This window comes from Urocitellus parryii, chromosome 7 (assembly GCF_045843805.1).
Source record: "Urocitellus parryii isolate mUroPar1 chromosome 7, mUroPar1.hap1, whole genome shotgun sequence".
Lineage (NCBI taxonomy): Eukaryota > Metazoa > Chordata > Mammalia > Rodentia > Sciuridae > Urocitellus > Urocitellus parryii.
In genome coordinates, this window is record NC_135537.1 from 154,506,418 (window position 1) to 154,522,895 (window position 16,478).

The 16,478-nt window shown below is 35.3% G+C and overlaps 1 protein-coding gene across 3 annotated transcripts in view; it reads right to left on the minus strand.

Moving 5' to 3' along the window:
• Positions 1 to 16,460, minus strand: part of Stxbp4 (syntaxin binding protein 4) — a 155,154-nt gene extending 138,694 nt beyond the window's left edge. For 2 of the 3 annotated variants that reach the window (XM_026407791.2, XM_026407790.2), the window contains exons 1-3: positions 16,379 to 16,459; positions 2,221 to 2,297; positions 1,659 to 1,789 (exon numbers count right to left, since the gene is read on the minus strand). Coding sequence is in view for 2 of the 3 variants with exons in the window: in XM_026407790.2 (XP_026263575.2) it covers positions 1,659 to 1,705 (47 nt within the window). In the remaining variant the exon portion in view is untranslated. Of the gene's footprint in view, positions 1 to 1,658; positions 1,790 to 2,220; positions 2,298 to 16,378 lie in introns of all 3 variants that reach the window. The other variant, XM_026407792.2, reaches the window with a different exon arrangement.
• Positions 16,461 to 16,478: the final 18 nt, after the last annotated feature.

Genomic DNA, 16,478 nt, shown 5'->3' on the forward strand with positions numbered 1-16,478 from the left:
GAGGCACTTAATCACTGAGCTACATCCCCAGCCCTTTTTTATATTTTACTTTCAGACAGGCTCTAAGTTGCTTAGGTCCTCACTAAATTGCTGAGACTGGCCTTGAATTTGTGATCCTCCTCCTGCCTCAGCCTCCCAAGCCACTAGGATTACAGGTATGCGTTACTGAACATGGTAAAGAGTCACTTTTATACATTGGTACAACCTCAAAAACTCAAATTTAGTAACCCCTCTAATCTAGCAATTCCATTCTCAAAGAGATTCTTGGAAAAAGTCCAATGATTCTTCATTTTAGCATAACTTGTGCTTACCAAAAATTGCAAACAATCCAATTATCCATCAAGAAGTTAGTGGCTGAACAAATTACAGTACATACACAGGAAGAGACTATTATGCAATTTTGACAAGGAACAAGAATGATCTTTATAAACTGATTTGCAGTGATCATCAGGAAATAATTTTAAGACAAAAGGGCAAGATCAAAAGAGTATATATATATAACATACTTTTAGTTTAGAATATTTTGGAGAGTAGAATCCAAATATATACAATTATGTCTATATATTATATATATAATATTTGTGTATTTATATGTGCATTCATTTATTTATACAAAAATAACACTGAAAAAAAGAATAAAAAGTTATCTATAGGATGATTAAGGACATAGAGGGAAGGATAAGAATAAGAGCCAGACTTTTCCAATTAAACATTGTCAATATATTTATATGTTAGCAAAATGGCCACTAATTTTTTCTATCCCTGGTTGCATGCCTCTTGACATTGTGACTTTACTGCTCCTTTATATTAAAAGTAAGGTCTATATCTGTTCTCCTTGAAGGAGCCATTCTGCACGCCATGAGAAGGAGGCCATTCTACATATCTGGTATAGACCAGACTTTCTCAGCAAATCTACAGAATTGTAAGAACAAATGAATTCTTATTGTTTTAAGGTGCTTTGGAATGGTTAGTTAGCCAAAGCTAATCTTATACTATGTAATTTTTACACTGAATTATAAAATCTTTTAGATATTTAAAAAAAAATCAAATGAAAAATTTAAAAAGTCTAATTTCTACAGGCCATTTTAAAGAGAATGCAGAATTTGTCCCATACATCGATGTACACTGTGTTATGGTTTAGAAGTGTCCCCCAAAGACCCATGTGTTCAGAGGCGTGGTTGCCAGCCTGTAGTGCTACTGGGAGGTAGTGGGCTCTTAGGAGATGAGGTCTTGTTGGAGGCAGTTAGGTCACCGGGGCGTGGCCTTGAAGGAGCTATTAGGATCTGCGTGTTTTCCTGTCTCTCTGTCTCCTGGCCACCATGAGGTAGAAAGAACTCCTCCTCCATGTGCTCCTGCATCATGTACCATGCTGCTACAGGCTCAAAGTGCCAGCACCAAGTGATCATGAACTGAAACTTGTGAAACCATGAACCAAAAAAATCTTTCCTCCTTATAAGTTGATTAACTCAAGTATTTTTGTCACAGATTTGGGAAGCTGACTAACACACACTGAAATACTGGTAATTCAATGTATTACTTTACTCTGTCCTAGACCACATGAGAGAGGTAGGTATAAAAACTTTTAAGAAATGTTCATTAATAGTCTATATATTTCAAACTTCAATATTTTAAAACACATTGAATTTGATTTAAATTACTTTTCAAGTAGACCAGATGATGCTGTAGCAGATGTGTTTTTATTCATGCTTTCACCACAGGTGCCTTGGATTTAATAGCTGTATAAATGAAGAATTTGGTGAAGGGTCTACAAATTCTTCTTTTCCTAAAACTGAAACAGTAGAAAATGAATAGATATTAAAATAGTCAAATTTGACTCCAACTTTGTATATTATTTACATAAACAATATATGCTCATATACAGATGTTTTATATATTTTATGTACTTTGAGCTATAGCATTTTAGTCATTGATGATACCATCTTAAAGGTGATGATAGCTCTCTAGATAGACTGACCTATATCAACATCATTATGAATAACTATATCTATATAAAATCTGAATTCTCTGGCAAAAGTGAAGAATGCAGCAAAGCTTTAGGTAGTAACTATTATAATTTCCACCACTGATATGCTTAAAAAAATCACACAATAATAAAAGATTGAGGAAAATGTCTCTTGTGAGCACAAGACTATGATGTTCATAGTTAGAAAAATAATTATACAACACACTTGAAGAAAACAGAAATTCTTATCATCTCACCAACTCTCTTGAGGGATTTCCTGCAGATCTTTTATTACTCTGACTCATATTACTCCATGATCTTCTTAAACACTTCCCTGTGAAAAGAAAAAAATTATAGTCTCATATAGCTCCACTGTGAAAATTACAGAGAATAGTACAATTTCATTTAATTAAAACAAACTGAATTTGAACAGAGGTTTATTACCTTTGCATAAGACATGAATGAAGAAAAGGAACTTGCTCGCTAACATTATGAATTTTTACTTTTTTTAACCTCTTCAATACATATTAGTTGGCTCTTGGGAGGGAAAGTAGAAACATCATTTTTAACTAAATATCAGTTTTCTAAAAATTTAACTTTATTAATTTATTTATAACAAACAGAAGATACTTATAGTTGAAAAACACTTTAGGCTCATTTAGCATAACTCTCTTATTGAAGCAAGCAGTAGCTAGATTCAGAGATTGTGTTTTTTCCCCACACCAATGAGAAATAGTGATTTTTACCACCCCCCCCACCCCCCCCCGCAAGAACTTGGGCTTTAGAGATTCTATCTAGTATGAATCTTGAGATTCAATAGACCTTGGTTCCATTTTGAGCTTTTGGGGTTTCTTCAAGCCTCAATTTTCATAGGCACAGTAGGTACCTTAGGAGTAGTGATGGTTTCCACCGATGGATACATGTGTGGAAACTTGCCAAATTCTCCTTAAACATTGGATATTTATTGTAAACCAATTACAGAGGTAAAGAACTCAAATCAATGGTTCATCCTATCTCTTTTCTAATCACTGTATGCAGAAGAAACTATAGATTCTTCTATAAATAAATTGAACATACCTTGAACAAAAGCTAACTACCTTTTAGGAGCTTACAGTTACTCACTGGCCTGGGAGTTCAAAGCATACTTAACTATCACAGCCCCTACAGTGGCAAGCAAAGGAACAGCAGAAGTATATCAAGCAGCAAGAGAAAGGAAGCCACCAAGCAACAACACTGTCAGCAGCAAAGTCAACAGCCATGAAGCAAGAAAGTTACGCAGTACTACCCCATGAAGAAAAGAGAGGTGTTTTGAAGAGCTTAAAATCCTAGGGATGTGGCCAGTACTGACTCAGAGAGAAGAGCTACTCAGTTGTCCAAAGCACTGAAATAACTTGGGGTGGGGTGTAGGGGGTATTTTCATGAGAAGAGCAGGGAAAACATTAGGGTACAGGAAGGGAGTAAGGGAGAGGGAGGAGGAGAGAGAGCAAGGGAGGTACTGAGGAATAAAATTGATCAAATTATGTGCAAGAATGAATATGCCACAGTGAAACTCACTATTCTATAAAATTATTATGCACCAATTAAACAAAAAGACTGACAAAGTCAGCCATGAAAGAGAATTCAATTTTTTTGTTGTTGTTATTGCGCATGGACACAATGCCTTTATTTTGTTTATTTATTTTTATGTGGTGCTGAGGTTTGAACCAGTGCCTCACACATGCTTGGCAAGCACTCTACCACTGAGCCATAACCCCAGCCCAGAAGAGAACTCAATTCTAAAAGTAAGTTTATTATAGATTGTTTTAATCTACACTATGCATGGAGCAGATTCTCAAACCTCAGGGGAGGAAGTTTTGATATAATAAGAAATAGTAACCACCATTTATTGTCACTGTGTGTCACACACTACACTAAGTATTCCAAATACAAGCATCTTAATATCACAGGGAATGTACTACAACTAAGTGAAAAAAGTTCAAATGGCAGTACTGCTATGTGCTAATCATGTGGCCTTAGAAAGAATTACCCAGCCTCTTGGTAACACCATAGGTAACATCATATTAAGGTAGGAATAGTATCACCCGCTCAAAGGGAGATGTAAAAAAAAAAAAAAAAAATTTATGGGCAGTTATCTTCACTGGTATCAAATGACCAAGATCCCCATCTAATGGTGATTTGTCTCAGCAGAACACAGGGTTCTCAGCGTCCCTTGGAACATAGCCAAGTCCAATGGACATATCAACTCTAACTCTCTACAATGCATTCCACAAAATGCTACAAATAATTAGATGTTAAGAATATTTCTATTTAAGGTGTTAGTATAACAGTTATGTGTTTAAATTGCTGCATTCACTTCACACGCCTGGCCATAACTATGGACTGGAGATGAGATGGAAAGCAGAGTCTACCCTGAAGACATTACTAAAACCCTGTTGATGGAGGGCCTTGCAAGAATAGGTAGGAAAGAGGCAAACAAGAGAGAAGGGATAGGCATTTTATGACACATTTAGTAATGTTACACACACAGTCACACACAGAGATGTGCACTTATCCCACAAGCAAACATTATTAAAGAATGACTAAAGAGTAAATTCTTATTCCTTTACTTAAAAATATGCAAACTGTTTATCAAGTTTGGTGAGTCATAATAGGGGGAAAAGTTTAGGTCAGCAAAATCAACAGAAAACTTAGCTTTACTTCAGTGTATAAATCTTTCCCCCTACAATCTTATCAAACCAGTTTTTATCCCATTTAATTAGAAACGTCATCAGAGGAAGAATCTGTACATTATACATATGGTGTTTGAGTAAGACTTGATATTTGCAAAGACATGCTAGTCAATAATTTCTAAAACTAGTTCTTAGATGAAAAACAGACAATATAAAAGAGAAAGGAATAAAAATATCTTCTGCCAGAAATAATAGTAAATATTAACTTGATGAAATTACTGAAATGCCATAAAACTGAAATTGCCATCATTCAGGATTGTACTAATATACTGTTCCATAAATACTCTTGTCTGTTAGATTCTGAATTTTCACCAACATAATGTTCTACATATTTTCTGGATTTTTTGCCAGTCTTCTTCATGAAAATGGTATCTTAAGGTGACCTGAGTAAGGCTAAGCTTCTTTTCTCTTTTATGCTTTAAGAACCATTTAATATCTCCTTTCATGTGAACTATCTAGCATTTTGCCAATTTTTCTATTCATTGGTAATTTTTTTTTTAGTTCAGTTTCTTAAATTCCAGGAAGATTTCTCCTCTATCCTTCTCTCTTGTTTGCCACGTTTTGATGTTATTTTTAAGTCTTCTTATCCAAGAACTTGGTATGTCTTTCCATGTCTTTGTTCAAATATTCTGTGACCTTCTACAGAGTTTTAAAGTTATCTTCACATCCATCTTGTACATTTCTAAGTTAATTCCTAGATATTTTCTCTTTTTTGTTGTTAATTTAATGCCTTTTAAAATACACTAATTTGTAAATGACAAAAGCTATTTTTGTAAAGCTTTAGGTACAGTATCTTCTAGAAAATAATTTCCTTTCCATTCAAAATTCTACAATGTGATTAAATGTTTTCATTTTTAAATGTTGTTAATAAACTAGAAGAAGAAAAGACAGGCACTATTCATGTTACATTTTCATTGTAAACCGTGAGTCTACATTATATTAATTTATAACCAAGTACATCTTAACACCTCAACACAGTCTTTATCATAAACTAAATTTATTCAGCTTTCATTGCAAAGATTAAAACAATTCATCTTCAATAGGCTCATAAGAGTTTCGTAAGCAAGAACATTCCCATCCTTCCTTGACAAAGTACTTTCATATATACTTCAAAGTATGCCACAAGCTGTGAGGTCAAGGAGTTCTGATGTCTTTTAATAGTCTGTCTCTACAAAGATTACAAGAGGAAAGGAAAGAACATGGTGTGATACCAGTCATGGAGAAATTTGCTGGTTTAATATGAAGCCTATTCTCTTCATAATAATAATAATAACAACATAATAACTTTAATTGGACACAGAGGTATATGCCTACTATTCCAGCTACTCTGGAGGCCAAGACAGGAGGACTATAAATTTGAGGCTGGCCTAGGCAATTTAGCAAGACTATGTCTCAAAATTAAATTAAAACAAGGGCTGGGCATGTTTGTCAGAAATAGTTCTATTCTTGAAGCTCATAAGAAAATGCTTGCTAAGAAGCCCCTGGCCATTTAGAGGTCTCTGAAGATCCGCCAGACTATCTGATCAACTGGTTGGAAGTCTTTAGTTGATACTGCATGTGAGGGCTTATGCTTATATTATATGTTAGGGAACAAAAGGAAAGGAAGGAGGTCAAGGAAGCCTCTTAGGAGAGAGCACGGTTACCTTGTCCAAGGAATGGAGGAGAGATTGTTTTTTAAGGTTTACACATTATATAAAGTAACCTGCCTCCAGCTTGACTTTATGTTCAAACAGGAAGATATGGTTAAGGTCAGAAGTGCCCAAGGAAGGCAGGTGAATATGGCTTGTCAATTATCCCTTGAAAATGAAAATTTGGCACATTTAATAATTATGAAAAATAAAAAAGAGGGTTAGAACAAATGATAAAACAAAAACATTTTAAATAGTAGTGGTGACAAATCCAAATCTAGAACATGTGTATAAAAGGAAAGATATTTTCTTAAAGGTAAGTAATTTTTTTAAATACTTATTTTTTACTTGTAGTTGGATACAATATCTTTATTTCACTTATTTATTTTTATGTGGTGCTGAGGATCGAACCCAGGGTCTAGCATGTGTGAGGCAAACGCTCTACGGCTGAGCCACAACCCTAGCTCAAAGGTAAGTATTTTTTAATACCCTATGGGTCGGCAAGGGGTGACTGAACAAATATATGAAAATATTTGTCAGTACATCAATATCATCATAGAATAGTTAGTAATTATAACATATTTGTCCTTCTTTTTTGATATGTAGCATTTAAAATTAGCTCTTTCCAGTTATGTCTTCTTTATATCATTTTCTTTTTTCCTCCATTTGCTAAGATATTGACAAATTTTACATTTTGTAAAAGACGTAAAGGTGTTTCCCACACAAAACTGGAAATACCCTTAAACAATTTCTTATAATTACTCCTGTGTATGCAAATTGATAAGCAGTAAAAATAAATAAACCACACCTTTCTTCTGCTATAATTTAAGAAAGACTCAAAGCACAGAAAGTCATAGTACAAGAGGCATTTAACTTTCTTTTCTTCTGAAATTAGCCATTTATAGTCTGTTCAAAAAGAAAAACTGGGAATTTTTCCTGCCACTGATTATGTATTTGGAAGTGCACTGCAGCCAAAGATGTTACTCTAGAGGGCTGAGTTCCATTTCTGCTGACCCCTACCCATGTGGCTTTAAGCAGTCAATTATCCTGCCCCCACTCCCAGTTTCTCCGTATATAGAATGACAAAATTATTCATAAAATGATCTATAAAACTTCTTTTTGGCTCTGTGAAAATAAAAAACATTCATAACGGGAGAATTTTGAAATGTACATGCACTCTATGGTCAGGCTGATCCTTGCCTAGGATATGGTAGCTTACGGTTAGGTCATATGGGTAAGAATACACCAAAGGGGAAAAAAAATACTAGTGTAATGATGTTTTATATTAAAATCATTTCAAGAGAGGAGGAGGGCATGATGATGCTAGCTACTTAATAAATAATCTGTACAGATTCTGTGACTAGACTGGCAAGACCGAAATGCCTGCTATATATTGATTCACTGAAGCTAATATTAAAAATGTCAATATTTTTGTTGTAAAATTGATCTTCAATTCAGTATTATACTGGAAGAGACATAAAAATGACAGCATTTAGAAGCAGTGGCAACTTGTATACTTTATCACAGCAAAGATTCTTCCAGATAAAATATCAGCTGTGCACACAACACTAGGGTTGCTTAACACTGGCAAAATCAGGAATGGGCTAAACTTTAGTTAAATGATCTTTTTTAAATGAGATGAAAGTTCCAAAAGATTAGACAGAGTTATTTTACTGTCTCCTTTATTCTGTATCCAAAGGAAATATTTCCTTTGCTAGTTCCTTTCCTTTTCTTTTTTCCTAGAATTGAAGCAGTTCTGGAATCTTGAGGATGGACACCTACAAATCCGCTTGTACACACAACCCAGCCTTGTGGGTAATACTGGAAAACTCCTCCTAAGAAGGAGTTTTCAGGTCTTCAAGTATGAGATCTTCATCAGCATAATAGCTTACTACTCTTGGAAGTTTCCTTAGACTACCTGATTGCTTCTGAATGCATGTTTTTATACATGCATTTATCCACCAAACTTTTATTTACCACAATTACATACAGGCATTATACATTAAGTTATTTTATTGTTGTTGTTGCTGTTTGGTACCAGTGATTGAACCTAGGAGTGCTTTACCACTGAGCTATATCCCCAGGCATTTTCAGCTTTTATTTGGAGACAGGGTCTTGCTGAGTTACTAAGGGTCTGGCTAAGTTGCTGAGACTGGTCTCAACTTGCCATATCCTGCCTTAGCCTCTCTAGTCACTGAGATTACAGGAGTGTGCTACCATACCTTGGATCTTGATATTAAATCCGTGTGATAATATGGTGAACATATCAAAATCCCTGCTCTTATGGCATTTGCATTCTAGTGGTAGGAGAAAATCGATTAAAAAAAGAAACAATGAAATGAACTAGATTTCAGATACTGAAAAGTAATATCATATGTGACCAGGTAGAGGAGGGCAAATTTAAACTGGGTGTTCATTCTATCTAAAACTCAAACAATAAGTCAGCTATGACTGAAGAACAAAGCATTCCAGGCAGTCAAAAGGTCTCACAGCAGCAAAACAAACTTAGGTATTTATAGAACCCAAGGATGTGTAGCTGGAGCATGGTGCATGGGGAGAGAGTAGTAGGGATGATGCTGGAGAAGTAGGCAGGGTTTGGATTATCTAGTCTTATGGGCAAAGGTACAGTTTGGCTTTTGCTTATTCTTATTCCTGAATTTGGGCTCTAGTTTTCTGCCTTTGTCTTTAACCTTTCTTATTACAATAGGTAGACTATGATTTCGCCTGAATCATGTCAGAATGTCTTTCAGTCCACGTGGAATATAACACTGTGTGCCTGCGTGTGTGTGTCTTGACCAGGACCAGTTATATAAACTGCAAAGCCTAATACAAAAAAAAAAAAAAAAAAAGAATTTCAAGACAGTGGTAGCAAAGAGTTAAACCAAGTGCAAGAGCCCATCTAAGTCCTTTTAAGAGCAGGACCCTGTGTGATTACAAAAGTCTCATATCCAAGAAGGTAACCTTGGTCTTGATAAATGTTTTGTGACTAAATGGAAACCTTTTATTAATGATTTCGATTTCCATTTCACATTATCTGTTAACCATATAAACTTATTCAAGATCTTTCAAATAGAGTAGCTCCTCAAAAAAAGGGGCACAAAAGCAGCTGCCAAGAAATAGGAAACAAAGATGACTTTCTGAGGAAACTTCATGGCATTATTGTGTACTCATTGGAAAACAGCACATGCCCAGCAGTTCTCAAGTAAATTACAGTTCATGTGTTCTTACTATTATTCAAATACTCTACTCTTCCTCCATTAGGTACAAGAGTTACAATAAATAGCTACCAAATAAATAGCTGTTAATACTGCTAGAATAATTGTTAGATATTTCACATTTCTAAATGGATCCAGGAGCTTTATTATGCAAACAGTCAAGAAATACAGATCAGTGACTACCATATTAAGACTGAAGTTGCAATTTTCTTATTTTATATTATGCTTTAAAATACTAAAAAAAAAGTAACTACAAATCAAAATTTAAAATTCACATCTTTATAATCAATCCTTAAGTCTTCAGAAAGCCTGAAAACAATCATATAGGAAAACATGATGTGAATATCAAAATGGCTTATATGATAATGTATTTAACCTAATATGTAAAATTGGACACAGCAAAACTAACCAGAAAGAGTTTATAAGGTTGAATCATTTTCCACTGAAGAATTATATTGAAAATTAAAGTTGTCAAGTCTTTAATGCCACACCAGTCTTTTATATTTTAAATGTGTAATCAACACTTCTACCTGTATAACAGGATTGGACTAACCTTGCCCCAGGGAGCTCTTATGTCATTGGAATCTATTATCTAGCATCAACAATCACAATGATCTGCAATATAATTACGCAACAACACAAGCACACTCCAACTCATAAAAATTGCAGACCAGGGTTATGCACTCATTTAAAGCTTTAAAAACAAACAAACATGCATTTCAGCATCCCCCAGTGCTGCATTATTATTGAACCTATGTGCACTGATAGATCTTTATAATAACTCCTTGGAACCATATGTCAACCTTAGTCTCTGACCTCAATCCTATATTCAATTCTATCTAAACAGTTTGTTCTGGCTCAGAAATAATTTCAAAATATGCCATCTTAACGATGGTAATTTTCATTGTTGGACACACACTGATAACTGTTTATAAATACAAACTATTTAGTTTTCTCTACTAAGGTCTAGAAGCAATGTCACTCAAATAGCAATAATCACTTCTGGTTCCAAGATTTTGTTTCTAAATACCACTCTCCACTAAAGGAACCAAAATTCCTTAAAAAAATGGTTGACTCCAAGATTAGGATAGGAAAACACAAGGTGGGCCTTGCACATCTTATGCTGGAAGGAAAGCAAGTGACCAAAGAATGATGGGAACATGTCAAAAGTGGGCTTGTATCGGCCAAGTCTAGGAAATTTTGAAATCAGAATAAAAAATGATCATAATGAAATTTAAACCTTGATTAAAATAGGAATTCATGAATTTATTCTGATATAAAAAATAAATGAATAAAAATATATAGAGAAAGGAATTTAACCATACAGTTAAATTCCAATTAATAAACCTAGAAAGAGGAATAACATTAAAAAATTATCATTTGACATCCTAAAGTTAAATTTGGCAAGAGAAATTTGATTAGGAGCAGAATATTTATACAGTTTCAAAGTTTTATCCCCACAAAATATATGAATTGCTTATTAATAAGTATAAGGCATTTATTAATTAATCTTATAATAGAAAAATCTGGCAGGCATATCTCAATACATAATGTTAAAATCACAGTCATAGAAAAAATCGACATCCTATGACTTCTGAGGGGCAGCACTTCTATGATGTTCCTGTCAAAGGCTCATAAGCCATGACAGTACATCATACACACCCATACTGAGGGGCACTGTATCAAGTAATGGGTCCATATTCTTCAAAAATAGCAAGGTCTTGAAAAATTATGAGACTGAAGAACTATTTCAGATTGAAGAAAACTAAGGAGACATGACATCCACAAATGAAACAAAACAGGGGGCCAGGGTTATGGCTCTGTGATACAGCGCTCGCCTAACACGTATGAGGCCCTGGGTTCGATCCTCAGCACCACATAAAAATAAATAAGTAAAATAAAGGTATTGTGTCCAATTACAACTAAAAAGTAAATATTTTTCAAAAAGTGAAAACAAAACAAAAAGGAAGAATCCTTGATTGGATCCTAGAACTAAAGTGGAAATGTTGGGATGAGCAGAGGATTCACACAAAGTCCATGCAAAGGTGCCAGAAAAATACACTGGAGAAGAGACAGCCTTTTCAACAAATGGTGCTGGGAAAACTAGAAATCCACATGTAGTAGAATGAATTTTAATCCCTATCTCTAACCCTAAATAAAACTCAACTCAAAGTGGACTGAAGACCTAGGTATTAGATCAGAAACCCTGCACCTACTAGAAGAAAATGTAGGCACAACACTCCAATATATCAGCTCAGAAGATGACTTCCTTAACAAGACTCCTAAGGACAGAAGTAAAATCAATAGTCAATAAATGGGATGGTATCAAACTAAAAAGCTTCTTCACAGAAATGGAAACAATCAAGAGTGTGCAGAGAGAGCCTATAGAACAGGAGAAAATCTTTGCAACCTACAACTCAGAAGCATCAATTTCCAGGATATACAAAAAATTCAAAAAGTTTAACACCAAAACAAACAAACAAACAAAAAACCCAAGTAACTCAATCAACAGATGGGCACATGAACTGAAAAGACACTTCTCAAAAGAAGAAATGACTGTTCAACCAATATATGAAAAAAATGTTCAACATTTCTAGCAATTAGAGAAATGCAAATTAAAATTACATTGAGTTTTTATCTCACTCTAACCAGAATGGCAATTATCAAGAATACAAGTAGTAAATATTGGCGAGATGTGGGGAAAAGGGTACACTCATATACTGTTGGTGGGACTGTAAATTGACGCAACCATTCTGGAAAGCAGTATGTAGATTCCTCAAAAAACTAAGAATAGAACTACTATTTGACCCAGTTATCCTACTCCTTGGTATACATCCAAAATTAAAATCAACATACTACAGTGACACGTCCACATCAATGCTTATTCACAACAGCTAAGCTATGGAACAAACCTAGATAACCTTGAACAGATGAAAGGATAAAGAAACTGTGATATCTATATACACAATGGAGTATTACTCCTCAGCCATAAAGAAGAGTAATTTTATGACATTTGCCAGTAAATGGGTGGATCTGGATACTATCATGCTAAGTGAAATAAGCCAATCCCCCAAAACAAAGGTCAAATGTTCTTTCTGATATGTGAACACTAACTCACAACAAGGAGAAGTAAGGGAAAGAATATGGTTTAGGGGATTAGACAGGGTAATGAAGGGAAGGGAGCAAGGATAGGAATAGGAAATATAGTGGAATGAATCTGACATAACTTTCCTATGTACATATATGAACACACCACAATGAATCTCAACAATATATACATCCACAAAACTGAGATCCTAATTAGAATAAAATATATTTGATGCTTATATAAATATATCAAAATAGATTCTACTGTCATGAATAACTAAAAAAAAAAACAAACAAATAAAAAAAACAAGCAAAAATTCCAATAGAGTCTAAGGACAACATGGTGTTAAGGACTCAATGTATCTGTCCCTCAAAATTCTTAAGTTGAAGCCCTAACCCCAAGTGAAGCTGCATATGAATTAAAGAAGTAATTAAGTAAATGTAGAACCTTGATGGGAAGTGATTAGTGTCCTATTAAAAAAAAAAGACATGAGAGAGCTTGCTCACTCCTCTCAATGATGAGAGGACACAGCAAGATGGCAGACTGCTACAAGTGAGGAGACCCCTCACCAGGAACTGAATCTTTCAGCACCTTGATATTGAACTTTAGGCCTCCAGAAATGTGAGAAATAAATCAATGTAGTTTAAACAACCCCATCTGCAGTAAATTGCTGTTGTAGGCCTAGAAAACTAATATATTAGGTCATTGTATTTGTCTGCCGTGGAGACAAGAGTTCATTCTTTACCAAATTTTTGCTCAGAATGAAATCCCAGTGTCATTTTCATGATATTGACTATGGTATTTCAATATGGCAGCTCAAGGTGACCATAGATGGTAATACTAGATTAATATTAACTTCCTCATTTTTATGTCTGTACTGTGATTATGAAGAAGAAAGTGTCCTTATAATTAGAAGATACACCTGGAAGTATTAAGTTTAAAGTTTTGGAATATCATTTCATATCTTTCAATGGTGCAAAATTTTTAAGAGAATCTAGATGAAGGATATGCTAGAAATTTGTGCACTATTGCTGCAACTTTTATGTACATTTTTTAATTATTTCAAAGTAAAATTGGATGTCCATAGCCCTATGCTTATCAATAGATGAATGGACTAAGAAAATGTGGTATATATACATAATGGAGTTTTACTCAGCCACTAAGAATGAAATTATGGCATCTGCTAGTAAATAGCTAGAAATATAGAATATCATGCTAAGTGAAATAAACCAGACTCAAAAAAATCAAGGGTCAAATGTTTTCTCTCATATGCAGAAGTTAGAACAAAATAATGGGAAAAAAGGCGAGGGATCTGATATTTCAATGATATAGAGAAAATCAGTGGAGTGGAAGGAGATCAAGAGGGGGAAGCGGGGAGGGATGGGAAAGGGGATAAAATGTGAAATTAATTTAACAAAATTACCCTATGTTCATACACAAATATACCACAGGGAATTCCACATTTATGAGTATGTAGAAATCACAAATCAAAAGTAAACAAAATAGCAAAAGGAAAATCAGTAGAGGAAGGAAAATGGGAATGGAGGAGAGGAGCAAAAGGGAAGGAGAACAGGGAATGAAATGGAGTAAATTAAATTCCAGCATGTATGATTTTGTCAAAATGAACCCAACTACTATGTATATCTATAATGCTCTAATTTAAAAAAAAGAAGGTTGAACTAAATGATGTTTTACATAGAAAATTTGAAATATCAAAAATATTTTGTCATCCAGAAGTATTCCATAAACATGAATGCCCTTTTATATTATCGTAAGATTAGATATGCTACATATTTTCTTTTATTAAATGAGAAATATACAAAGATCAATGCCACTTTGCTACCAACATTATTATACCTTAGAAATAAATACTTTCATTTCACATTTACAAAAAATAAAGTGAAGTAAAATAAAATAAATATTCCAATACAAAGACGGTATTATTGACATATTTATACTGCTACCTGGAGCTATGTGGAAGGGGTGTCCGGGTAGAGGGTATGGTTAAGAAGAAATGTATTACTGGCTTCAAGGACATGAACGATTGCATGGGATTTGAATCTATGCTGCAAAAAAAAGTTAAAATATGAGGTCTTATCCAAAAGAGCTCACAATCTGCTATAAGAACCAAGATACATATACGTGAAAAAGATTTTCAAACATTGTCAAAACACAATATGAATAAATTTGAAGAATCATAGAATCTTGAAAAGATTTCTACAAAGTAGAAAGGAGTCAGGAAATAACTGAATTTTATTGGCTCTGCAATTGTGGTCTTATGACCACAAGTTAATTATTCACTCAAGGTGACAGTCATCACTCAAGGTGACTGTCATCACTCACCTGGACTACCATAATTGCCTCTAACTATTCCACTTTCATTCACACCCCTTACCCCACCCCAAAGTAACCAATCTCTCTTTTTCACTGTGCCTCAAATTGGGTCATGTTATATGCTCCAAACACTCCTAATAGCTTCCCTTGGACATGGCTTAGGAGGCTTTGTATTATCGGGCCTCTGTATAACAACTCTGACCCCATTTTCTTCCTCTCTCCATCCAGCTTGTCATTGCACAAGTAGCTCTTTATCATGGTTTCGGACTAGGCTCAAATATCACTTCTTTAGAAAGATCTTATTTGGGCCTTTTTTAAATAAGACCTAATTTTGCTGCCCCTCCTGGGGTCATCACTCTCAAATTACTTTATGTCATTCCAATGTCATCCTTGACTGATTATTATCTGAAATTCCCTTTGTATGTATCTGTAACTTGATTATCTCCTGTGTTCTTCCTAGCAGATTGAAAAGTGTGTGGACCACAGTAAGAGTGCTACCAATAAATGTTGAGTGACAAAGTTTCTCAGGCCTTCAGTTTTTTCATCTATAAAGTGGGGATAATTGATTTGTGCTAGCCCTTAGAAATAAAGTCTCTTACTAAAATTCTTACTATGCCTCAGGTACTGTGAAAAATCACTTCATATACATATTCACATTAATTATGTTGATTTCCATTTTAGGAATATGGACACTAAGTTTTCGGTGAAGTTACTGGCCACCTTGAGGGCCCGGTTAAGAATGTGGAAACGCCTAACCTGAGAATCTGAGTTCTGAATCACGATTTTATAGTCTGCAGAAAGATGCTTCCTTCTATTTCAGTAAACTCGGCTCTGCAATCTGCTTCCCCTTTGGTCCTAGTTAAGTATTTTGGGACAGCTGAAGAAAGCGTCACATCCCTCTCTCTTTGGTTTTGTTTTTTCCTCCCAAAATGAACATCTCCATTTCTCCCCAATCCCTCCTTTTCAGTGACCCTCATACTCTGGTCACTCCCTTCTGAGCATACTCAGGTTTGCTAAGTCCCTTTCGCTCCAGACGTGGTGACTGTCACTGGGCGAGTGGCAAAGGGACATCACAGCGGTAGAAGCCCATGCCCAGGTGAGAAGTTGCACATGTTGAGTATCCGAGAGGACTGTGGTTAGCACAGAAGGCTTCCTGCGACAAGCGATCCCCGAGCCCAAGTCAAGGGCAGTAAGCACGGGGACCAGAGCTGGGGCGCCCTAAGCAGAGGTACCGCGGGAGCGCCGGCCGCCAGGTCAAGACAAAGACTGGTGGACTTCAGGAAGGTCAGGGGTACAATCACAGATGATGATAACACTGCACACGGAAGGGCAAACCGCATTTTCCTCGAGATTAAGTTAAAGAGTGCCCTGGAAGGGAGCAAAGTGGGAGGGACAGCCACGAAGGAAAAACGCGAACTTACCGTTAGTCCCGCAAACCGGCCTCCGTAGCTAGACTGCAAGCGTTGCCACCTGAGGAGTCTGGTAGCCAAGGCAGGGGCCGGCTCAACCCAGATACCGCGA